This window comes from Neolamprologus brichardi, chromosome 6, assembly GCF_056152115.1.
Source record: "Neolamprologus brichardi isolate AB-2024 chromosome 6, ASM5615211v1, whole genome shotgun sequence".
NCBI lineage: Eukaryota > Metazoa > Chordata > Actinopteri > Cichliformes > Cichlidae > Neolamprologus > Neolamprologus brichardi.
This window is the reverse complement of record NC_142109.1, coordinates 14,604,625-14,631,251: the sequence shown is the minus strand read 5'-3', so window position 1 is coordinate 14,631,251 and position 26,627 is coordinate 14,604,625. Positions and strand designations below refer to the sequence as shown.

The 26,627-nt window shown below is 42.1% G+C and overlaps 1 protein-coding gene across 6 annotated transcripts in view; it reads right to left on the bottom strand.

Annotated features, from left to right (window-relative positions):
• lef1 (lymphoid enhancer-binding factor 1) overlaps positions 1-25,114 on the bottom strand; it is a 51,193-nt gene extending 26,079 nt beyond the window's left edge. For 2 of the 6 annotated variants that reach the window (XM_006787093.3, XM_035906371.2), the window contains exons 1-3: positions 23,789-25,114; positions 21,770-21,836; positions 20,440-20,567 (exon numbers count right to left, since the gene is read on the bottom strand). In XM_006787093.3, coding sequence (XP_006787156.1) covers positions 20,440-20,567; positions 21,770-21,836; positions 23,789-23,986 — 393 coding nt within the window. In that variant the 5' untranslated portion in view covers positions 23,987-25,114. The remainder of the gene's footprint in view (positions 1-20,439; positions 20,568-21,769; positions 21,837-23,788) is intronic. The other 4 variants (XM_006787095.3, XM_035906372.2, XM_006787092.3 and 1 more) reach the window with 3 other exon arrangements.
• Between the last annotated feature and the right edge of the window lie 1,513 nt (positions 25,115-26,627).

Genomic DNA, 26,627 nt, shown 5'->3' with positions numbered 1-26,627 from the left:
AGAAATACTATGATTGAGCAGAAGTACTAAGATGTAGTAAAAGTACTTTGATTCAACAGAAATACAATTATGGAGTAGTAATACTTTAAAATGGGAGAAATATTGATATACACACGCACATACACAGAGCCTAAAGGGAACAGTATTTGTGCCATGGAGTGTTAACAAGAATGTGAGGTCCATATTAGAAAAGCTGGTAAAATGATAAAAGTTTGCAGAATTGTAATAAATGATGAATATGAATTACTGGCCTGTGATAGTGTATTAATTTGTAGGGAAAAAAACATGTTGACCAAGGTGGGATTGAACCCACGACTTTTGGGTTCCAGAACCATGTCATTACCAACTGCACTACTGGGAAAGAGCATGGGAGCCTGGAAAACAGGGTGATGAGCAGTCAGAATAAGATTGCGGTGCGAGTCGAAAAACGCCGTCATTTGGAGTTACAAAACGTCGTGTAACTCAAAAACTAGTTGGACTAGAAGCATAATTCTTATACTGGGTGAATCAGTGGACTTTGGTGTACTTTGACTGCGATTTTCATTGCTCTTTGTACAACCGTCGCTGAGATATGACGAGAGAAGAAACGGCAGACCTCAGATATGATTGGCTGGCTGGGAAGCCGTGCAGGCCCCATTATGGAAATTTGAATGCCTGAGCCCTCAGATATGATTGGCTGGCTGGGAAGTCGTGCAGGCTCTGATTTGTAAATTTGAATGTCTCAGTCCTCACAGAGGATTGGCTACCTGGGGACCTGGCAGTAATATATAGAAATACTATGTTTTAGCACAAATACCATAAAAAGCAGAAATATTATAACTTAGCAGAAGTACTATATTAAGCACAAATACTATATTAAGCACAAATACTATAAAAAGGAGAAATACTATAAAAAGCAGAAATATTATAAAAAAGCAGAAATACTATAAAAAGCAGAAATATTATAAAAAACAGAAATATTATAAAAAGCAGAAATACTATATGAAGCACAAATCATATCAAAAGCAGAAATACTATATTAAGCACAAATCCTATAAAAAGCAGAAATACTATATTAAGCACAAATCCTATTAAAAGCAGAAATACTATATTAAGCTCAAATACTATAAAAAGCAGAAATACTATAAAAAAGCAGAAATACTATAATTTAGCAGAAATACTATAATTTAGCAGAAATACTATGATTGAGCAGAAGTACTAAGATGTAGTAAAAGTACTTTGATTTAACAGAAATACAATTATGGAGGAGTAATACTTTAAAATGGGAGAAATATTGATACACACACACATACACAGAGACTAAAGGGAACAGCATTTGTGCCATGGAGTGTTAACAAGAATCTGAGGTCCATATTAGAAAAGCTGGTAAAATGATAAAAGTTTGCAGAATTGTAATAAATGATGAATATGAATTACTGGTCTGTGATAGTGTATTAATTTGTAGGGGAAAAAAACATGTTGACCAAGGTGGAATCGAACCAACGATCTTTGGCTTGAAGACCCATGTCACTACCAACTGCGCCACTGGGAAAGAGAGCGGGCGCCTGGAAAACAGGGTGATGAGCAGTCAGAATTAGATCGCGGTGAGAGGCAAAAAACGCAGTTTTTTGAGTTACAAAACGTCGTTTAACTCAAAAACTAGGTGGACTAGAAGCATAAATCTTGTACTGGTTGAATCAGCGGACTTTGGTGTACTTTGACTGCGATTTTCATTGCTCTTTGTACAACCGTGGCTGAGATATGACGAGAGAAGAAACGGAAGACCTCAGATATGATTGGCTGGCTGGGAAGCCATGCAGGCTCTGATTTGTAAATTAGAATGAGTCAGTCCTCACAGAGGATTGGCTGCCTGGGGACCTGGCAGTAATATGTAGAAATAGTATGATTAAGCATAAATACTACATTTAGTAGAAATACTATGTTTTAGCAGAAATACTATAAAAAGCAGAAATACTATAATTTAGCAGAAATACTATATTAAGCAGAAATACTATAAAAAGTAGAAATACTATAATTTAGCAGAAATACTATAAAAAGCAGAAATAGTATATTAAGCACAAATACTATATTAAGCACAAATCCTATAAAAAGCAGAAATACTATAATTTAGCAGAAATACTATATTAAGCAGAAATACTATAAAAAGCAGAAATACTATAATTTAGCAGAAATACTATAATTTAGCAGAAATACTATGATTTAGCAGAAATACTATAATAAGCAGAAATAGTATAAAAAGCAGAAATACTATAATTTAGCAGAAATACTATATTAAGCACAAATACTATAATTTAGCAGAAATACTATAATTTAGCAGAAATACTATAATTAAGCAGAAATACTATATTAAGCAGAAATACTATAAAAAGCAGAAATACTATAATTAAGCAGAAATACTATATTAAGCAGAAATACTATAATTTAGCAGAAATCCTATATTAAGCAGACATACTATATTAAGCACAAATACTATAAAAAGCAGAAATACTATAATTTCGCAGAAATACTATAATTTAGCAGAAATACTATATTAAGCAGAAATACTATAATTTAGCAGAAATATTATAAAAAGCAGAAATACTATGATTCAGCAGAAGTACTATATTAAGCAGAAATAATATAAAAAGCAGAAATACACACACACACACACAGAGGGAGAGAGAAGCAACTTTGTAGGTCATTCATGCAGCCTGGGAGCTGCTGAATTTGAATCCACCAATCAGAGAGGCTGTGTACTTTTTCCCGCCAAAACAGGTGCACCCGGTTTTACACAGGCAGCACAGAGACAGGATTTTTGCAGTCTATTTCTCATAGTGAGGACTACCCTCCAAACAAATGGCCATAATTTCCTAACCGTAGGGGCTAGAACGGTCATTCTTACACCGTTTTGTTCACAAGAGATGGGGGAATCTTCAAGTGTTGACAATTGATCATTAAAATATGAATTATTAAAGATATTTGACTTGTAATGCACCATAACTGAGTAGAGGTGAACCAAAAACTGCCTTGACTTGCCCTCAAACAACGCTTTGTAACTCTAAATCTATTTGGAGTATCGATGAAATTCTTTCACTGTAAGAGACAGCAGGCTTTAGTGAACAGTCATGGAAATTTTCAGATCTTTGTGGAAATCCATTAAAAAGATATGACAAGAGAAAAAAGTGGTTCATTTCCAGAGTTTGAAAGCTGAAGAAATCTGAGAGAAGCACGAATTTCCTACCCTCAAACAAACGTAATTCATGGCCAAATGGTAATAGGTGAGAAAATAATTCTTGAATTGTGAGCGTCAGGAGTGTCTGAAGATATATCGGGACAAGCCTCATGTCTTAACTTCGCTCCGTTAAGGAGATATGACGATTCGAATATGCCTCTCATTACAGAAATCAAGCGGTGATTTTGAACAAACTCTCCATTGACTTTCTATGGAGAGTTTTGAGACTTTCTGTTGGTCTGAGGAGATTTGCCAAAATTCTATAAATCCCACAACAATGATAGTGACATTTTCTGAAAGCCAGCAAAAATACCTACGTTTTGATGTATAATTTGTGGAAGTTGAGTGAAAATTGAGCAAGTAGCAAGAAGTTGTTCGGACATGAAGAGAAGACTGCGAAACTTAAAGTGGCTCACTTAGAACCAACAGCATAGCAACCATAACAACCCATGTATTTTGTGAAAAATCACAAAGATGAAACTATAAACTTGAAGAGGGATAAGATGAAAATGGTAACAGATATGAAAAAGTTGAATCATACATGAATAGCGCAATAAATTGTGAACATTTTAAAGTTTGAATGGTTGTTCTAGGTGAAAGTATGAGGAAGTAGTTAAGTTTCAAAAAGAAGCAAGTTTTGGCAGAATTTTGGAAGTTTTCCATTCATTTCAATGGGACAAATTAAAGGAAAAAAGCTTAATATTTTAAAAAGTATAATAGCAAAAAATAGCAAAAGTCATAGCGATCATTAGCAGAAATAGCAGAATAGTTTAAAATTTGAATGGTGAAAATCGGCTGAAAATTGTGGAAGTAGTTAAGTGCCAAAAAACGGGAAAAAAAGTGGCAACTAGAATAATAATAATAATAATAATAATAAAGAATAAAGAGAAACAGGATCTCAATAGTGTGGATGCCTTAAAGCATCCACACAATAATAATAAAGTATAAAGAATAAAGAGAAACAGGAAAACAATAGTGTGGATGCCTTAAAGCATCCACACAATGAGGACTCTCTGCGCCCGCAGCTACAATCAAGTGTGTAGAAACCGTGTGAGGTGTTTCACAAACAGCTGGGGAGATGTCAGCTCAAACGGCGGCTATGGAGTCTCATGCTGCTAAGTCTATTCGCTGAGAAGCCCTCCTCACCACAAAACCCAACCTCACCTCGCAGGATTTTCTGCACTCTGGAGGGAAAGGGTTTGCAGGTGAGGGCCGAGGATGTGAATGTAACAAAGAGAAAATGCAACATGGGACTGGCCTGTAATTATAAGACCCATCAACAAAGATTTGCAGGAAAATCTTCACTTAAAGTTTTTAAAAGAAGAACATATGATTCTCAGCATAAGTGAATCACAGGTCCTCCACACCCTCCTTTGACTGTTTAAGTACATCTTTAGCTACTGTTTCCATTGATAATGGGCTCAAAGAAGAAGACGAGATTACAGACACAAAGGCTCTGTAAATGTCAGTAGTTGGGAGTATGAAGCGAGGGTGTGTCCACTACTGAAATCCTACAGAGTCGCCCTCATAACCAGGTGTTCACTCTCAGGTGTGTTTGTGCGCAAGCTGTGCAACCTTTACCCAACAAAAGTGAGCAAACATTCTCCTGTAGTAGCTTTACAGCATGGGAATGAAAAGGCACTGTACCTCCCCCTTGTACCAAAAAAAGGAAAAAAATCAGCGGAGACCAACCTGAGGAAGCTTAAGTAAATAACCAATTACCATTCGCAGAGCAGGTTGAACCCCACCAGCTTTGAGAGGAGTGCTAAAAATGGGATGTTTTATTGGCAGGATGGCCCCTTGGCCAGGGGGCTTAATGTAACGAAACCCAATTAATGGAGAAGAAAGCCGGGCCGGCGGCAAGTGAAGGAGCGCCACGTGCCGAGGGTAATGAGACGAACAAGCGAAGCTAACCACAGGGACAGCAGCAGAGGAGGCTACGAATAATAAGAAAAGCATACCCCAGAGAGAAGTATACATCTGCGATGCCCTCCCAAATGTCTCCTTGCCCTCTCCTCATTATTCCAATCAAAAAATTCAGGTATTCTCTCTTAGCGCTCCTGAGGGTGCCTGTAGTTGAAGACATGCAGTGAGACTGAAGGCAGTAGCCAGTTACTAAAAATAAAGAGGTGGTATATATAGAGCAACCCAAACTTGCAGCTGAGTGGAGTTTAGTGCAAAAATAGCCACGCTCCATATGTTCAATTTCATGGCTTTAGTGGCCAAGCTTCAGCGTAAATGTATCAGGCAAGGAAACTTGTCATGCTGCCCTCTAAATACCGACACTGCACCCACAGACATGACAGCTATAGCTGATGTCAAACACTTTAAGTAACCCCACCTACACACGCACACGCGCACACACACACATGACGTGCTTTAAAATATTTCAAGCTACATGAAGGTTGTGTAAACCACACGTTTAATAACTTAAATACATAAACGCTGCACGTGAACACAAAAGAGCTGTTAACAGCCAAGTGTCTCTTTCCTCACCGCGTCAGAATAGGACGAGATGGATTACCCATCATCCCTCAGCTGGCATGAAGAGCGTGCGCTCCGAGCAAACCAATCGCGGCTGGCTCTCGTGCTGACATTCTCAACGAGCAAAGATGATAATTTGTGTGAAATGTGCCTGCCTCACATGAAAAGACTTTATCCGCTTTTTAAAGTGTTCAACTCTTAATTTCTATATGTCGCGGTACTATTTAAAAAGAAAAAAAAAAAAACAGAGTGGAAAAGGAACAGAACATTAGGAATGATCCAGGTCCCATTTTCCTCCTTACACGTTAAGCCACAAAAAGTAGAAGGAGGGAAGTGATGTGACGACAGGGAGTCTGTTTTTAAAGAGCTCTGGCTCTAAAAAGGTGCACACAGGAGGTGAAGAGGGTTTGAATAGGGCCATGTAATCTATTCCATGTTGTGAAACTATGTTTTACTAAATAAGTGTGACGGTACCTGTAGTCCAAATTCATTCCTGTAACTGAAGCAAAATCAGGGTTTTATTTTATAGGGTTTTATCAGATAAATAAAGAATGAGACTCTTTGCTTGTTGTTGTTCAGAGAAAAAATGCAATACAATGTGCTAAAACCTTTTTAGACATGACATCAATCAATCAATAATCAATCATGATCTTCACAGGTTCATTCAGACGTGACTGCGATGCAAGATATTCCAGAATAGGTATCAAGCCTTGGGTAAGTACATCACGCAGCTTGTAGTCGATGAGGTCAGAGCTGTATTGCTACAACAATGGCAGGCAAATGACGAAAGTGTTCTCTTATTTATGCTGTGTAGAGCAATCTTTTATTTAAAGAAGCTCACAAAGGCACAAAGCCACTACCCACTACTGTGACTTCTGTCATGTTGAAAGCGATACATCAGGTGTGTGTAGATCTGATCTGGTCAAATTGCTGTGGTGAAAGAAGAATAAAAAAAGCACACTGAGACATGTCATGCTTGAGATGAGAGGTAAAGATGGCAACTCTGTTTAAGATTATCGGCCCGAATTCCTACTGGGAACAAATTTGAACTATGAAGGCCTCAGTTGCACCTCTACCTCTTGGAACCCATTTAATGCAACAAGATAGCATTGGGTGTACTCGATAAAGTATAACGTCCATATTCGCTTGATTACCAACTGGTTTGTGTTTTTAACAAATATTGGACAACAATGGAAAAATGAAGCGCAGAGGAACAGCTTATATAGACCATTGTTAGCAGCAGACATCGACTGTCCAGGGACCACAATCAGCCAATGTCATATATGTCTGATTACGAACCGGCTCTCACCATGTATGCAGAACACAAACACAGTGGTATCGGCACAGCTCACTCACAGGCACGTGCCATGTGCAGTCACATGTCGTAAGCGAGTGGATATGGTCATTTGAGAGTTTTTCCAGTGTGAGTGAAAAGGACCGTGAAAACGTATGTAACAGCAAACCTAAACATTTAACTCACCCTCACTCACTTAAGACAGACATTTTCAAGAAGCTAACAGAGGGAAAGCGGCTAAAGCTAAAGCTATCCAGAGCTCAGAGCCTCGGTATGAGCAACAGATCAAAGCAAATAAAGGAGAAAAAAAACTGCAGACAGTATAAAGTAAAAAAAAAAGAAAAGAAAAAAGAAACAAAAACAAATGTAACAACAAACCTAAACACTAAACTCACACAGAATATCAACTATCCTGTTTGGTGATCCTGGAAAACAATTTCAGTAACATTTCTTTTGTTATACAAATCTCTTGCACTTGCTTTTGTTTAAGGTAAAATATGATAGGTAAAGGTGAGCATACAGCAACACATTTTCTTTATCTGTAACTCCTTTCTGCAACAGAGCACCTTATTTTTAGTTGTTTAAATGAGAAAAGATCCTGCAATTTACTGCAGCTTTGAGTAAAGTTTAATCATTTATTTGACTATAAAGAAGAAAAGTAGATTTTTGTTTGGCTATGCTGTTAATTATAGTTCTTAGAAAGAAAGCTAGTACGCAAGGCGTCACTTAAAAAATAAATCTGTATTCGCTGAGAAATTTGCAATCATTGCATCTCTAGATAGTAGTAGCAGGCTGTAGCTTTTTCAATACATTTACTGATACAGAGGAAAAACTATATATAAGTCACCACATTCATCCTATAGATAATTTAAGTAGTCATTTGAATTTTTACATAAGATGCTCCTGTGTCAAGCCAATGCTGTCAGTGTGTTCATATGATGCACTGTGTGGAAGCTGAGCAGAGATCGGCTTCTCCATTCTTCTGTGCCTCTGTGTGTGTGGTGGTGGTGCGGTGTGGTGGTGGTGGTGGGGGGTTGGGCTGCTGCTCTGGCAGAGCCCCGGGCGAACTGCAGGATGTTCACCTTGCGGCGGGGCACAGGGCTCATTATCACAGCGGGACCTGGTCACATCAAAGGACTAAGGAAAGGGCAAACATTCTGCTGAAGTGCCACTGTCAGCAGGCCTGCAAGCGCACTTGCAAACACATACACAAAAAGACAGACCGCACACACACTCGAGCACACACTAGGCATCTATCCCCTCACAAAGAACATGGCAGCTTTTCTAAAACCATCACTAGCTTCGAAACTCTAGAGATTCGCTACCTTAAAATCCAATCAGCTAGTATAGCAATGGATTTGTGTAATGAATGTGGAAAAAAAAGTGTTGATGATGCATCTACCTGATCAGCTGTGCACTTAAAAACCACACATGGTGAACGAAGATCTTGGAGCCCTGTGTTTGAATACAACAAAAATGTTTGGAGTCCTCCCCCCACACCCCTCTGAATCAATCAGCATCCCTCCCTCTGCAACTATTTATAGAAACCCCACTGCTGCATTAACACCCTGCATGATTTATCATTAGAAACCGGCTCTGGTCTGCTGAGTAGCTACATTCATGCCAGGCAACGCGTTGGTGCCAACATCCACATTCAACAACAACACTCGAAGGCCCCAAGACATGTACACAAATAAAATCGCAGCACAAGCTAACTCTGTGCGGCTAGTGGGCTAAAACCTCCGTACAATACGACAGTAGGCGAGAAAGGGAGGAGAGAAAACGAGGTGCAGAATGGGAGGAAAAGTGCTGATGAGTTGCCTTATGCAGGAGGCTTCATAGATCCGTTGAACAAGAGCGGATTTGCCTGCTACACCTAGATAGTGTTTCCCCCCCTCAGCTTTCGCCCAGGTATTCTGGGCATGAATGGCTGTCAGTTTGGATTTGGGAGCTCAGCGTTGAGGGGGGAAAATAGAGTCTGGTGGGGGTCTTTGTGTGTCTCTACTTGTGGAGACGGGCGCGAGAGACAGTGCTCTTCTCGCTAAGCCCCAGCTAGCAGAGAAGAGCACAGAAAGGAGCGGCGATGCAGGATTTCACACTGCAGACAGGAGGAGGTTAACATTAGCCTTGCGAACTAGCCAAAGAGAGATGGGCGAAGTCAGGCGGTGGCCGGGCGTAGAGGCGCTGCTGTGTTTTTGCTGGGAAGGTTTTCAGTGGCACACACACCAGGAAAAATGTGGATGGGGAGGCGATTTGAATGTGAGCCGCTTCTGCCTGAGCTGAACAGAGTACTGACCTAGTTTTCCTTCTGTATTTCACTCAGACTGATGCACACCCACCCACATGGTGCGTAAGAAAAGAAAGAATAAAAATATTGATGGCTTAGTGAGTAACACTGATGACTTAATGGAACAAAGAAGGAAAATTAATAGGAAAAAAGAGGTATGGATTCAGTTTCGAGTAAGAGGGTTCAGTGTGGTTATGTAATCTTTAAAGAGCAGACCACAAGAAACCCTTTTTGCCTCAGGTGCCACGACACCTGTGATCAGGCATCAATTTGAACTTCTGACCCCGCCACCACATCATCATCACTACCGTTTTCACCTTAGTGCACCTTTGCTCTTGAAGACGTGCGCGATCCATCTATTTCCCATCCTGTTTTTCATTATGTCACAACCTGTGCGACTCTTGTAGAACAGGGTATAAGGGTTCGTGCCGTAGAGCTAGGGGGAGCATTCACGGCTGTGGATCCCATTGCAAACCTTTCCTCTCATTCGCATTATGGGTCGTGCAACAATACCAGCAGCCCACTGTTTGGGTGTGATTCCACGTTTTAAGGGATTAACTGGTAAAGACTACCAAAAACTGCCTTTCAGGGTGGAATTAGTCATTAATCAAAACCACACATTTTAGGGTTTTTTTTCCTCCTAGCTGGGTGCACACGCCCCTGCTAAGATCTGAATGGCAAGCACAAAGCTATTCAGATCTGATCCCCTCCGAACAAATGGCTTTTCTCCATCCCCACAGAAGCCGGGAACACTTAAAGAACCTCTCCAAGGATCTGAACGGTCACAAGAAAACTCCACCCCATCAATTAGCTTTGTGGCAGGCTTTAGTGGGCTTTAATACAAACAAAACAATGACCATGTACAACATGGCAATGGACAACGTCTGCTTATCCCTTGATATGCCTAAAGAAATGGTAATGGGGAATTTCTGGGGCACAAAAGGGACTTCTTAGGCTCAGGGCATATGGTTACAGCGACATAGAGCATGCTCGTGCACCTGATGCCTCAAATCTGGATGATTAGTCATATAATGAGCACAACAAGGTTGTAATTCAGCTCTTAGCTGGATTTATTAATACTGGGCTTCTCACATGCTTAATATAATCTCATTCGTCTCATTAGAATAAGCTGCAACTTTGTTTTTATTTGATCAACAAACTATAAAATATGAATGACTAGCAAGAGTGACTTCATGTTTTCATTTACTTAACAGACAACTTTTGCACTATAATGGGTTTAAAGAAGAGTATTTTGCTTTGCAAAAATCACTAGAATTAACTATTTGTTTTAGACTGACAAGTAAATAAATGAATGAAACTAACCAAAGTGTAGCAAGTGCTAAAAGGTTTCAAACACAGGTAAAAGTGAATTGATGCAATTTAAATAAGCTGTTCTCACTCACTGTTAACAAACAAAGCAATACAAGGACAAATTTGGATAACTGCTGTTAAACTAACCCAAATAAAAGTCAAATGCCACTTTTCCACTGCACTGTTGCCTCTGCGTGGAAGTGCCACGGCTTACGAAAGGAGTGGAGGTGCAGAATTGACGTGCAGGGGTGGGGTGTGCTTGTGTACCCCCCCCCCCCAAATCCCACATCCCCATCTTTCATCTTGAGACAGGGGTACAGTGGGGGTGGATTGATTTGATGTTTTGATGCATTGTTTGATGACGGGCAGCTCAAAGTGGAGGATGCCTCTGTGATGTCTGTCCATTGGAGGACATGAAAAGCGTCACCTGGCCCCTGAGCTGAGGGTTATGGCTGATAGTGGATTTAAGGGCTCCTGCCGAGCTGGACGGTGGCTCCGTTCTTGCCACATAATCCACTCAGCGTGACCTTTTATATTTTTAGAGTCAGTACCACTTCCCCGTCAGCCGGCCTGGTTGAAACGATCTCAGCCATTAGGGTCCTGATCAACTACATTGTGTAACTGTACATGTAATTTATTTAATGCGCGCATCCCATGAGGAAAATAAGAGCTTTCCATCACTGCCGAGCTGTCCGATGATCAAAAGAAACATGGAGCACAAGGCGAGCTCATCAGATGAACAAACACATTCTTGCTAGATATCTTTGTGGGTTTCATCATCCTGCATCAAGTGACTGCTGGGGAAAAAAAACAAAGCCTTGTTCTCATCCCTGTGACATCAGCGCTTACAGACTGAGTGCAAAGGAGGATTCAAAGCAAGGGCAATCATATATTTCCAATTAACCGCCCCCGCCTCCAAAAAAAGTGAATCTGCAATTTTAATGTCTAACCATCTAATTAATGGTTTCTAAAACCTCACAGATTATTAAGGGAAATAGGAATACATAACATCTTAATGCAGGTTAGGCAGTACTAGTCGCAAGGTTGAAACTCGGAGCCCGCCCTAGATTTGACTAAACTAGGAGCAAACATAATTGGTAGAAATCTCCTCGTTGAGCCAAATGAAAAAGCAGAAGGGCGTAAATTGTTACACCGCTGTGTTAAGACACTGAAACTGTTGCAGAGATCAGACGAACTGCAGCAGCAGGAAAAGAACAGCATTCATTGCTTCGCTGTTTTCCTCTGTGACTTGGGGCCACTGAGTTTTTCTCCAGCCATAGTAAATTGGGCGCCTGGGGCAGGAGCCTTGGCCGAGCTTGCATTTCGGCGGAGCTCACTGTGGAGGGCATGAGGGATAGAGATATGGCACTGAAGCGGGGGGTGGTGTAGGGCGGGGGAGGACTCCGAAGCATAGCAGAGGTGACATCACGCACATGTTTTAACACAAAAAGGGACCTGGCTCGTTAGCACACTAACTAGCGAGCTCCATGGCAATCAGCGCTTCTCATTCTCTCCGTTCCCCTCTGTCTACGTCGTCATAAATACAGCTACATCTGCAAGTGTAATCACTCCATTGTGCTCTGATTTTCTGCTCTGCTGGGCAGCAGCATGGCAGCCTGATTTTCAGCACCCACCCCCCCTACTCGGTCCCCTCCTCTCTCCCCTCAAGTGCCCTCGCCTGTTCCTGGCTACTCCTTTGCCGGTGAGGCCGGTGTGTCTCACAGATTACAGAGCTCTGGTCGCTCAGGTAACAAGAGTCACTAATCTGGCTGGGGTTGAATTACACATAATTGCCTCGGCACCGTGATTGATTTCAGCCCTGGAAAGGAAAAGACAACCCCCCCCCACCCCCCCACATCCCCCATTCCCAGCCAAACACCCCCCACCACCACCACCTCCCTGCCTGCCTGCCTGCCTCTCTCCAGTGCTCACGAGCGGCAGCCAAGACTCTCCATCTAGTAGGAGGCAGGAGGCTTTGAAGAGATCAAAGCCAAGGCCGGGAGCAGTTGCGCGCCCTGGGAATACGGGAGAGAGGCTTTCTGCTCCTCAGCCCTATTTTCTAGCGTCATGTTGGATTGCAGCTGTATTGCATTTCGCCAGTTTTCTTAATGCTCTTGGTTTTGACTTTGACATCAGTGATCCCCCCTCGGTTTCTTCAAAAACAAGGGGGGGGGAGGAGAGAGGGAAAGAAAAAAAAAAAAGAACCTGAACAAGAGAGGGGGGGGGGGACAAAGAGGAAAGAAAGGGGGGTAAAGAGATCTACAGACTGATTTTTATTTTCACAACTCCATAATTGGCTAGTTCAAAGGAGATGGGGGGAGACTGTAGCATTTGTTTTCAATTCCACTGCTGATATGAAAGGAGCGACAAACTTTTATGGGTTTCCCAAAAATTAAAGACAGGCTCTTTTTTTCCCCCCTCCTCCCTTTCACAGTCAAAGAGCAGGGTGTTTTTTATGACCAAGACCACACAAAATGAACTGATAGCAAAGCCCTCCTCTTTGTCCTCCCACAGAAAACTCAATAGTTCACGTGTGTGTGTGTGCGCGTCTGTGTCGTCTGACAGCACTTTAGTGTGCGTCAGAAACAGTTAAGACGAAATGAAAGTGGTTTGATGTCTAGCTCGGAAAACACAAAAGGAGGCACGAAGAAAAAGAGCGCAAGCTATATCCATCTATTCATTTAATAGCTCGGCTAATAAAGCCTGGTGGCAAGAAGGCACCCTTTGTACTGTAACTATGTCGGCCCTATACCAACCTCCTACACTGGGGACCATTAATATTTCAGCGCTGTCAGATACACATTGCATGTGTGAGCCTCTTTAGCACTCACACCCACAGCAGAAAGAAATAATGAGCTTCTGAAAAATATGAAACAGCAAAAAAAAAAAAAAAAAAAAAAAAGGGAGGGGAGAGGAGGGCGAGAGCACGCCCGGGACTGACCAACTTCATACAACAGAGCAGCTATTGATCATAGCTCTGTTTCTTAGCTGGACAAAGTGAGGGCTGTTTGAGCTTCTCTGAAGTCTGGACGCAGCCGGCAGGATTTGTAGCCATGTTTCACTCCTGTGATCCTATTGTTCCCCTTCCTGCAGTTTACTAGTTGGAACACTGTTCGCCTACACCAACTGGACCCTACAAGCTGTCGGGATGAAGTCAATAAAGCTATTCATGTGTGTGTGTTTTTTAACTCATTTTTTATGGCTATATCAGGCAACAGTGAGGTACTGTGATCAGTTTTTTTTAAAGGAACTTCTGCCAAGCTTCAATCAGTGCTTTAAAGACTCAACTTGTGCCGTAGGGTTTTATAAATCGCACTTTTTTATGTAACACACAAGCAGCTCTAAAGTTGGTTTTGGTGACTGATTCGGAAATGTTATTTCATTTCGAGCTCATTCAGGCCGACACTGAGTTCCAAAAACCGTTCCCAGAGACTTCTCCCACTAACCCCTTTTAACTATGCAGTCATAACCAAAAGTGACAACAGTTGCAAAACAACTTGACGAGAAAAAGAAGAAGAAAAAAAAACAAACTCTTGCACACACGCACACACACTGCCCTCTAGTCTACATTTCTGATCCACCCTTACAGGAAATCCACACCCAGACCATTCAAACAGAACTGGGCATGAGGGACAACCTTGGCGAGGCCCTCCATTGACCCCAGGAGATCAGAGGCAGACTGCTAGTGAAGAGTGAAGCCCTCTGAGCAGGTGCTGAGGGCTTGAGCTGCAGTCGGGCTATGGAAGCCTGGCTGGTTGGCTCCAGACGGAACTGCCTGATAGGTTAAGCTTCATCCGATTCAGCGGGACGAACGGGAGCGAAGCAAGTGTCATTATCTATGAGTGCTTTGCTTTGAGCAAGAACACGTGCCCAAAATAAACATAAACAGGGTGTGTCAAGAGCGTGCCTGCATGTGACGCTCACGACCTTGACGCTCCCAGATTGCCTCTCTTGACACAGACGCCTTTTCAGGGTTCTGAAGAGTTAACAATTTCACCTTTGTCATTGGTGGGCTTTTTCCAAATGGAAACAGAACAAAGTCACAAGTTTGCTATTATATCTACTGATCGCTCAGCCCACTCTTTTTTTTTTTTTTTCAAATTAAACAGATGCAGTGCAGTGCTGATCCTTTCAAGACATTAACAAATGGGGGTTAATGTGAGAAGGCAAATGCCCAGCACAGCCACATGGGTCATTGTACGCTTTCGTAACCCGTCAGCACTAAGTCTGTGTGATGTGTGTGATTGTGCGATTGATTGTGCCAGTGTGAGAGTAGTGCAGGTAAACACTGTGTAGTGGTGATCCTATACCCTGCCTCCTGCGTGCTAGTCAGGCAGCATAAAACATGTTTATTTTGATTGTCATACAAGTCCTTAAAAAAAAAGCAACCCACAGCTTTATTTGAGAATTTAAACAAACAGAACCAGGAGACTTAACAAATCAACCAGCAGGCTGCTGCGTTACCAAGAAATATAAATCATCCAGAAACTTCAACCTTGATTGTCTTCTTTTTGGTTTTCATCTTGAAAAAAAGAAGGCCATATCTCTTGGTCCAACAGACGATTGCGCTGCTGCGCTTCATTTAACGAGATGAAAACACAGATAAGGTGATTGCAACCACATGGCATCATTAGCGCCGTGCATATGGAACGAATGTGTCAACCACCATCGCCATACGAGCTGAGAACAGGAAGAAACCTTGGCAATTAAATGGCACAGTTTATAAAAACACTATGACACTACGGGGGAAAAAGCGCTTTTTCTGTGTGAGGTCCCTGCTGTGGTTCTTGATGTGTTCACACATATTTCACTGCGTGATGGATCTGCACAGCAGATGTGACATCAATGTCAGCGTGGCTCTGATGCATACGCTGCCAGATTGGTGCTAAAAATCTGTCTTCTGACAGTTGTTGTGTTTTCTATACTTTCCCACTAAATATGCAACCATGCACAGCATCACACTAAAGCCAGTGTACTGAAAATTAGATGAGCTGACAGTGAGATAATCATATGGAGGTCAGCTGCTTAAAAGGCAAAAATGCTACATTGAGCTCTAGTAAATTTCACAAAGCATGACCAGTCTGTTGTGAGACTTAAAGAAAACTACTCAAGGTGCCATAAGCTGCCAACTAGAACATTATTTGTGGACATGGAAGGCTGCTGGTAAATGTAGTGTTCTCTTTAACAGGGATCTTCCACGGTAGTGCTGAGGGCATGAGCTTAGGACACACATGGCACTGAGGGATACCAGAGCGGTCCTACCAAATCCCGTTAGGTAAGCCTGGGTTAGTGATTCCACGCTGCGAGACACTGGCTAGCAGATCCGTCACGTTCCCACTACATCAAAGGAAAGTGCAGCGCTGCACTCCCTTCGCCCCCTCTTTTCTCGCCACGAGGATCTTGCAGTTGAGGGTCCAAAGGGAAAAAGAAGTGAACGGCAATAGAGAGGGAGATCTCTAAACCCCCCCTCCTCCCCTCCCCTCCCCTCAACCGCAGCAACAAAACCCAGTGATTCTATCCAGTTCTCTCTTCAAACTGATGCCCAAGACTCATGAGACTGCTCTCACAGTTGGAGATTGCAAACACATCTTCAAACTAAAAGGTGGAAAAACCTGGTACTCTACGTCTGCACTATCAACATGTTAAAACTAAGAGCATGCAGCAGCGTTTTTATCTTGTCAAGCACGCATTAATACGTTTATTAAAAAGGGAATATGGCAGAATGCCGTGGGCTCACTGGTTCTAGGGATTTGTTTAAACTTTAAAAAAAAAAAAAAAAAGAGCGTGTAGAACGGGAGTTTTTGCAAATGGGAGGGCGTTTATGTGACAACAGCAGCATGCTTTGAGAAATGATTTCAGGTCATTTAAAAATATGCGCTGCCCATCACATGCACTGCGATCTTTTTTTAGAAGCTGTCATTTCTAAATCTCAGCTTTGGTTTGTGAGACTAAAGAAGAACAGATTCAATGATAAGCAAGCGCCAAGTGCGTCGTCTTTCACACATCAAACCTGGCGCGATGACATCCGTGCTGCTTTGAAGATCAGACTTTATATTATGATCATTCTGACCAAAACTGCTCTTGACAGTCCTTCTAGTTTTTACACAGCAAAGGTTTAAAATAGCACAAATACAAATTATTCCAGGCAGAAAAACACTTTTCGCCTTATCAGATGATTCTGTAAGTGCTCAGGAAGGCTGTTCACGGGAGAAAAATAAAGAATCCTGATGTGGGCAACAGCAAATAAAAATGTGTGTGAGCTTCTGTCTCCTTAAGTCAGGGCTTCTCAGAGTGGAGACATTGGGTAACTAGTGAGCTGGTTATCCCAAGGCAAAAGGATACAAAAAAATATTGTGCTACAAGTTAAACAGTTGTACTGTAAATTAAAAAATTAAATACATTCAGATCAGGGGTATAAAACAAGCCTACTGTGTGATTTACTCCCATCTACGTCATCCTTGGGTCAGCAGAAACTGATAAGATTGTATCCTCTAGACTTGCGACATGTCACAAGTCAAGCGTTAGAATGATGAGCCTCTTTGAAAAAGACCTCACATGCAGTATATTCCTTTAAAACATGTCCACTTGTTCATATCAAAAAGTGCACTGAGCTTCAAAATGAAAAGCTGTAAATCAGCCAAATTTGTCGACAAAAAAGCTTGCCACCACCCTACTAACCTGGTTTTCTGTATGCCTATAATCACAGCCAAGGTAATGAGCAACAGTCCAATATGGACAAATGTGATAATCGCTTTAAAATACACACTTCAAATTAGACAGCAGTTCCCACTAGTATTTACCAGAAACTCAAGTTTCTGTTGCTTTATGATCACCAAGGTGTAGATTACAGTCCTTACACTTTTACGTATTGAACTGTAAACTGTAAATCTTCAAAAGCTGCAAGTTCACTTAACAAATAAATGACTCCTTAAGTTGGCTAGCTTTGTTTTAAACCCACACGTATGGGGAACTGGCATCATCACACATCAAATTCTAAGCTCTTGTGCCGGAGTCAGCTTATCAAGCTGGAAGTCCTAAAATCTGCTGACAATCAGCAACTCCCAACAGCTCCGTCGTGACTGGACGGCATGTGCAGGAATGTCATGGTCAATGGAAATCAATCTAAACTACTGGGATTGGGGGCGGTGATGGGGCTGGGGATGGAAGAGAATGAAAGAGAGAATGTGCCTTTGATCTCAGTGAAAACCGATCCCAGGCCTGCAGATACTGTGGCTGCGGTGGCCAGCAGCAGAGGCAGCAAGCTGACATCAGTGAGAAAGCCAGAGGACTCATGTTCCGTGATCCCTCCACCAAGCCTTGGCTCTTTTTATTGGATAAGTGAGAGAAACGTATATAAAATGACTACCGTTTTATTGAAGACAGGGAAGGAGGAAAATTGGAAAAAAAAAAAAAAAAAAAAGCAGCCATGGTAAATGAAATGAAAGCGTGGCTTTAGAAGTTTTGGCAGCAAGTATACTGCCTAACTGCCTGGCCTAATTCATCTGCAGTGAGGGGTAATTTCCTCTCACACAGTCAGCTGGTCTCCATACAGACTTCTATGAGTTTTTCTTTTAGCTTTGTGCTATACAGTAAAATAATAGCTAAAATCTACCAGAAAACAAGCCAAAAAATAGAATTTGGAAGGTAACATACTCCGCTTGTGCTCTATCCTGCTTGTAAACTGAAAAAATCCCCCCCGATCCACAATGTCATATACTTTCACCTTCTGCAACTTTGGCAGCCAGGAAGCATTGCAATTTTAACATCATTCTATGATAGAGTTGCGTGTGAATGAAGATCCTTTACACACAGCATGTGGCATCTGCCCCCGACAATCACATCTGCTTCCAAAAACCAATTCTTACAACAACACAGAGCTCACATTTCACAACTTTACCCTGATGAAACCGACTCGCACGCACTGCAAAAGCACAACAACCGAGCGTTTCCCGTATAGAGACGCCACACCGTAGACAAGACTGAAGCTGGCTGCAGAGACGTGAGGAGAGCAGGGCCAGACCGGACAGCTGCTCGTGCGCCCTGTGTTTTATGTCTGTCTTGAGGAGAAATTTGCAAACGGGACAGACACAGGAAGCCGCCAGTCAGAGACCTGCAGCTGGCCTGAAATTAATACCGTCACAGGGGCGATATCTGCAACACACGCCACCCCTAACACGGTACTATAAGCTCTTCTGCAGGGTAGCCCCAGAGACGTGATGTTGGCTCCCTCAGTTCTGCTGGGCTAATTAGAGGGTTTACTTGAGTCATGTAGGCATGCATCACTTCATATTTTAACAAGATCAGAAATAGTGTACATCTCACAGAGACCGTTCGCAAAGTATGGCTGGCGTTTGGTTTTCAGTGGTCACGTATAGCTGTCAAGGGGCCAGATATCAGCACAACACAACGGCGAGACAAATATCAAACATCACAAACACTGAAAGAGAATATTTTTGTGGTGTTATCCTGATGATGAAATAAGGTTTATGCCTCTAACGAGAAAGCCGAGAAATCTGATTTTTTTCCTTAAATCCTCTTAATCGACTCTTGGAAGTATTCTGGGCTGAGCTGAATTTTTTAGCAGGAATTATTTTCTCGCAACTAAATGGTTTGAATTTTATTTTAAAGCCACCAATTAGATCACTCTGTAAAATGATTTACCTGCTGATATCCAACTCTGAGTCAATTTTACCCAAAAGCTTAAAGATGGAAATCTCTGTAATAAATCTTTCAACGCTCCATGAGAGACACCACAAAAAGCGTCCCACATTGGCAAAGGACTTTTTATTTATCTCACAAAGAGCAGTAAATATCTTTTTAGTTGTGTTGATACATCTCCTAAATTTAAAACACACACACAAATGCCAAATGCTAGCTATTGGTGTTGAAAGCGAAAACTCAAAAACCACAGATTTCACTTAATCGACAATATGAAGTTCTCAATTTGCAGTGGTTAAAAACAGAAACCAGCAGTCACAGCTACAAAAACATCAATGAGGTTATTTTTAGCTGATACATCATAAATGGTAAATACTAAAAAAAAGAAAAAAAGGTCCTGAAAACTCTAATCTTGTTCTAAGGTGACACTTTTGATTAAGTCTTGCACTCATCTACAAGCGTCTGATACATACATACATTTAATTTATTTCTGGGATCACTGTGAAAATGTCATAAGTAAAAAAAAAAAACAAACCAACTACAGCAACAACAAAATACCAGCATGTCCTGCTGCCTCTTGGTAACCTTTTGACAGTCTGCGGGTAGGTAAAGCAATAGCTCCTTCAGTCTGACCACACTCATTTACAGGACATTAGCAGGATATGTGACATTACTGTAACTTAATTTAGGATCAGTTTTGCTTTTTAGTTTCTTTTGTCAGGAGAAATTTTGTCCCGAGCCTGGACTAAATCTGAGCAGGTGCAAAGTTGGCAGTTAAATCTCTGCTGGTGTTTTAAAGTTACCCATAATTTTTGTTTTTGCCTTCCTTCCCACTAGCACTAATTAATTAAACAGAAGTTCCAAACTATTACTAACATCTACTATCATTTAACAGTATTAAAAAAACTAAATAAAAAAAGCTTTAACTCATCCAAAATAAACGAATTTCTCTCTAAAAATGCCCTGCGTTTGTATTCATTTCATCACTCAGGACTGTCAATTATTTACTTTTCTCATAACTACATAATTTTTTATATTCTTACGACGTAAAATTAGAAAATTTCGTCTTTGTCTCACAGGCAAATGATATGCTGACTAACACGCGTCAAGCTTAAGTTTGCATTTCACATCATGAAATAATACAAGTTAAACTGCAATACTGACTTGTGTAGAGGAAAAAAAGCTGGTACTGACCGTTCTGGGCATGGGCGGCGAGAGGGAGCCATTGTTCATGTAGGAATCAGTGTTCATGTTGCTCATCATGATGTAACCTGGGTAGCCCGGGTACGGATGGCCTTTACTGTACATGTCTTGATGCTTTCCTAATAAAAACATTTTTTAAAAAACAAACAAAGTAAACGCGTGTCGGTCGCTGTGTTTTTGCACAGAGAGCACAAACACCAGTAAAAGATTAATTAGCCAAAGATTCAATAGCTTTAATTACAGTCATATCTTCGAAATGGCTGATTTTAATCAACAAACTCGATAAGCAGCAACAACAAAGCCGAGCACAAAGTTGGCTTGGCTGTTTTGATGTAGTAATGATATCGCTGTCGATTGATTTAACCCCTGCCCTATTTTGCCACGGCCTTTTGTTTGTGCCTTTTCTTTCCGCCTCACAGAGGCGGGTCATATTATGCAGCGGAACAATGGAGCCCCTCTGTGCCAATTAGCACCAATTAGAAGAACATACAGACTGTGTCAAAACAGGAGACGCCCCAACTGTTCCTCTATGCCTTTGACCTGAGATGGGGGGGGGGGGGGGGGGGGGAAAGCTTTGCACAAGAGGCTTCAATACAGCATCGCTCGCCACTCGAATGTGCGCGGCGTAATAAGGCCTGGAGGGGCTGGGGCTGTTTCTGGTATACAATGTGACGGCAACATAGATCTTGTTGTGAAGAAAGCCAGTGTTTGATTTGAAGGGGATCCCATTCAGGAGTGAAAGGGGAACAAAGAGGAGGCATACTCCTCTTCAAAGCCCTAATAATGACCTGCAGCAGCGGGGTCAGACTACAATAGCCAGAGAGCAACAAGCCCCAAGAGGACGCAACATGTTGCATGCGACAATGCAACCGGAGAGCTGAGGGATACGACAGGAATATTTGAGGAAACACGACACGAAACAGCCAGACAAAAGTTTTGCTTTTGGGTTGTGCTCAACTTGAGGCTGCTGCCATATGTGCATAAGTGCATATTTTTGCTCCTTCTTCTTTTATGTCCATTTGTGCAGGTACCCTCATCTACCAGGGAGGTAACAGGTAGCTGTGTTTATGAAGGTACAGCATGCCCTGACTAGACTTAGGATGAGCAGGAACAGGGGCTCTGATAAGAGAAGTACCAACAGTTTCATCACTTCCGCGTGGTGAAAACGAGGGGCCACTACTTCCACCTTATCTTCTAAAGCAAAAGCAAACCACATTTAAAAAGGAAAAAGAAAAAAAATGGACTTTTATTGCAAATAAATGTAGTGCTGATTGTCCTATAACACATGCTGATTTAACAAGCTCCAGATTGTGTCTCTTACCATCTTCCGGATGGTCTCTGTGTTTTTCATGATATGAATCTTGTGGTATTTGGGACTGTCTAGCTGCCTGTAAAAAAAGAAATAAATAAAATTAAAATACAGAGAGAGGGAGGGAGGGGGGGGGGGGGAGAGGAAGAATCAATTAGAAAGGCATTCAAACACAGTTACACACATGCTGATGTGGTCAGACAGCCACAAACATTGCTGGGACAAACATCGTCCCTTTGCCTGTCACCAAAGGAGAGAAAGCTTACAGACAGACACACACACACACCACTATCTATAGAAGAGTGATGGAGCAGCCTGCATCAAAGCTTCAGAAGAACCACTTAATTAAGCTTCATGTCTTTAAGGAGCTTACAAATTAGCTTGTTTTCAGTACCATAGGTCCACTCTCATTTTCATCTTCCAGTCTGAGCCTCCTTCTCAATTCAAATAGTGTGTTTGTGTCATAAATGAAATAGCTGTGTGCAAAGGGAAATAAAATCGCTCCATAAAAAAAAAAAAAAAGGGAAACAGTGCCGACTATTTTCTGCTTATGAAAAAAAAAAGAAAAAAATCCTCTGCACTTTGAACACCCATTTCCTTTCTCTTTTCGAATCCGAATTGGGAAGGGGACCTCTTTTTTAGAGTTCAGACCCCTCAGGATGGCTTCAAGCTGAGCGAGGGAACTTCACTGGATTCCTAATTAACATTCAGCCTCTGTCTCGTGTGTCCCTAGGACATTCGGCGGGGAATGCGTACAGTTTCGTTCAGGATGTAGCCATGTAGAATTTTTTTTTTTTTTAAATCAGAAAAGAAAGAAAGAAAATGGATTAACACCACGGTTAATAGCAAAACAGCCAACTTAAATGATGGGGATGCTACAGCCTGCATCCTAAGGTAGGCTTGATGGATGCAGGGGAAAAGAAGAAATCACTGATGGTTCACGCTCTGTCACTTCTCCCCTGCCTAGAAAAAAAATGCCATCTTGCAAGTGTGATATATAAAGCACGACTGCAATAATTTTTCATCATTAAAAATTAATCTAGAATAATTTTTCCACTGAGATTTTCAATCCATTTAACATTCACCACAAATTCAGCACATCCACACATTCTTCTCATGCACCCATCTGGCCTCTCAGCATCCTTTCAGTTTAATCAAATGGAACAAAGCAAATGCAGAAAAATGTTTATTATACAACTCAGCCCCCCCCTCCAATTCCAACCTTAAAAACTGAAAAGAATAATTTATAGGCACAGTTTTAAAAGGGGCAATAAAATTAATGAGCAGAATGAGCCGGAGTGTGTGAAGATCACATCTTGAAAACGAAATAAAAGACCGCATCCTTTCATCCAGGCAGAATTTAAAAAATTGTGAATGTTAAGGAAGTTCACAATATTGCTGGCAAACAGGTTTTAAGCCATGTGTGATAAATGGATTCATGTGCTGGTGTTTAAGCTGCTGTGGGTGTACCACTGCCAGCACAGCCACCGAGCCCTGCTTGTCACAGGCAGCTTCGCAAGGCCCTAGTTCTCACATCTCATACAAGATCTTTTGCATTTAGTTCTATCTGCAATTTCATTTATTTAAAGAAAAATATAACTGTAACAGAACATTACAATTTAGGCCTGCATTGATTACAGTTAATAGACTGCTGAGTGTTTGCCTGTGACATCTTTGTTTTTTTCTAGTTTAAGGAATCAGAGCCATATCAGTGGCACAGCTCAAGTTACATTTTCAATTAAAAGGAAAATAAAATGGAAATTGTGAATTAATAATGACAATAAATAATAAAGCTCGAATAATGATTTGTCTATAAAACTAAGCAAAGGGGGAGGAGGCGTTTTTGCTCACAAGACATTCAGGTAAACCAAAGCTGAGTAAAAAACTAGATTATTAATTAGAGGGGATCAACTTTTGTTTTAAAGGCTCCTGCGGGCTTTTTAGTTGTATTTTTATTAACCTTCTCTCTCTGCTGGGGAGCTCTCAGAGGATGCCCACCACCACATCAGTGAACCCACAGCAGTTACTCACGTCGTGGCTGTTGCTGTTGGGGCTGCTTTCCGACTCGTTGACCAGAGATGACTTGATGTCTGCCAGGTCCCCTTCCTCTTCCGAATGGCTCAGCTCGGCGAAGATCTGCTCCTTCTGCGGGTCCCCCTCGTCTTTGAACGGGATCATTTCATCTGTGGCGCAAAGCTCCGGGTCTCCGCCGCCTGATAACTGGGGCATTTTTTCACAAAGTGTTTCGCTTCCCCGAGAAAACCGAAGACAACAACGCGTGCCACCACTGTCCCGAAACTACACAGAAATAGAGAGTGGGAAAGATGAAAAAGGAAAAATAAAAAAAAACTCCCACCGAAACGGAGTGGGAACCGTTGCCTTCCCCCCCTCCACCTCCTCCCCTGTGTCACACCGGAGAGTCACCCGGAGAGGAAGCGGCGTGCGAGCACACTGCCGGTGTGTTTTTACTGAAGCAACAGGAGGCGCGAGGCTGCTGCCGGCGTCCTTTTGTTGTTGTTTTTTCCCCCCTCTTTTCTGTTCTTTTTCCGTCGCGAGAGTTTAACTAAGCTTGAAACTCACACACTAAAAAAAGTGAGATGCAAAGCGGTCGGAATGAGAAGTCCAGTGCACGCCTCAATGTCATGAGGAAAACATAAAAAGGGGGAACAAACCACGAGTTAAAATCTCATCACCATCTTTTTTCTCCCCTCTCGCTTTCTTTCTTTTTTTTCTGTTTGAAGTCAGCACGCGACGACCGCCGCGTTCCTGTAAAAACGACTCAACGTGAAAAAGTACATTTAGAAAAGTGAGAGAAGATATTTCCTCGGTGGTCCCGGGGACGGAGCTGCGAGCGTCCTTCAGTGTGCGTGTGGAGAGGTTGGAGGGAGGGGGAAAGTAAGACGAGGAAAAGGGAAAAGAAATTAAGTGATGGATGTGTAAATGGAAGAAAACGCAGTTGTTGTTGGGGGTTTTTAAAACAAGCAAATACTTGGGCGACAAGCAACGCAGCGAGACGCCGTGATGCTTAAAAATACATCCTCGAAGCTGCTCGGAGGAGGAGGGATAAAAGCAAAAACAAAAAGAAGAAGAAAATCACAGAAAACAATCAAAAAAAGAAGGCAAGAGTGGAAAAACGCCGTGGACCCGACTTCCCACTGCTCCTGCACCGCTTCCACAGCGTAATGTAACCAGTGTGTGTATGTGTGTGTTGGTAATGTAGCCGTGCTCCCTCCTCCTCCTTTTTCTCTCTCTTCAGTCACTGGGAGGAAAGAGAGATGAAAGGGAAGCCGAGGCTCTGATTGACACCGCACCGATTGACACTCCTCCTGAGAGAGAGATTTATACACAGCTCACAACAAATGGGCAGACAGGAGGGGAGGAAAAGGAGAATGAGCGGAGAGGCTGGAACTTGCTGTGGATGTGATGGGTTAAAATAATGAGGAGAAATAAAAAATGATAATTGAAATATAGAGGGGAAAATATTGGACAAGCTTAAGCCCGTTTTGTTGGTGCTGGAGATGTGATTTAATCATTCTGCAAGAAGTGGCAATGGCCTGTTTTGGAAACAGAAACAAAAAAAAATTATAAGCTGAGGGAAGTTTAGAGGAAGAAAAACACAACGTATGCTCCAAGTGTTGGAAAAAATATCTCTCTCTCACACACACACACACACACACACACATATATATATATACACATATACACACTATATGTGTGTGTGTGTGTATGTGTGTATCAGGTGTATGTCTATAAGGGGACATAGGCCTGTTATTTATTCAGCTCCCTTTAAACTACCTTGCGGTATATCGTGGGCATATTTGTGGCTACATGGTGCTTTCCGTGTTTTCTACTTACATCAAACAAATAAGAACGTATTCAGAAAGTGTCGTCGCCCCCCAAAATGGACAGATTAAAAGAAAATGTCATATTGTACTCACAGGTTACCTGCCTATATTTAATGTCCCTTTTTCATATTAATTCATTATTAGCACATGCGCAATGAAATTAACAAAAATATAGAAAACAGTTTAAAGACCAGCCATTGTCTGTTTGCTACTTTTACCACTGAAAAAACCCGTGAATATCAAGCCGCAGACGAGCGGATAAATATTTATAAGAAAAAAAGAGTACTTTAATGCCGATGTATTTAATGAGAAAATACAATTGTTGCTTTGTTGTTTTCAGAAAAAAGAAAGTAAACAAAACAGGCAGTGGAAGTGGCTGAGTTTCTGCATCTGTCTGAGCACTAAGAGATTGCGTGAGAATCAAAGTTGGGATGGGGAGGCAGATCTTTATAAAGCGCGGAGGTGGGGTTAGCGGGGCGGAGCCGCGGCTGCCTTTGATCTTGCGGCGGCTGGCTCTTTCATCCCCGACTCCCCCCCACACCACGCTTCCACCGCCACCTCCCTCCCTCTCTCCCTTCCTCCCTCTTCCACCCCCTCCCCTCCTCCCCCTCCTGCTCTCCCTTGCCTTTGTATGACTAAATTTGGTCTGAGTGTGGAGTCGGGCCAACATTTCCACGTGTGCGTTCAACCCAGCTGAGAGTGAGAGAGAGAGAGAGAGCGAAGGGGTTCTCTTCCGGGTAAGGAGACAGCGAGGGGGAAAAAAAGATCAAAGGCTTTTGGGTTTTGGAAGCCGAGTGTGGATTCAAAAGAGCCGAGACTGGCTGCATTCCAGAGTATAGCGGAAAGCGCGCTGCTGCTGCTGTCGCCGCACGCGCGCCGCGCGTACGCACACACATTCACGCACAAGTCGGCTACGCACGATCGCAGCAGACGCACACTAACACGCGCACAAAAACACAGCAGTGAAAAAGAGAGTTAATTAGAAAGATTTCACACAGGCAGACAAGAACAAGCAAAGCTTTCAT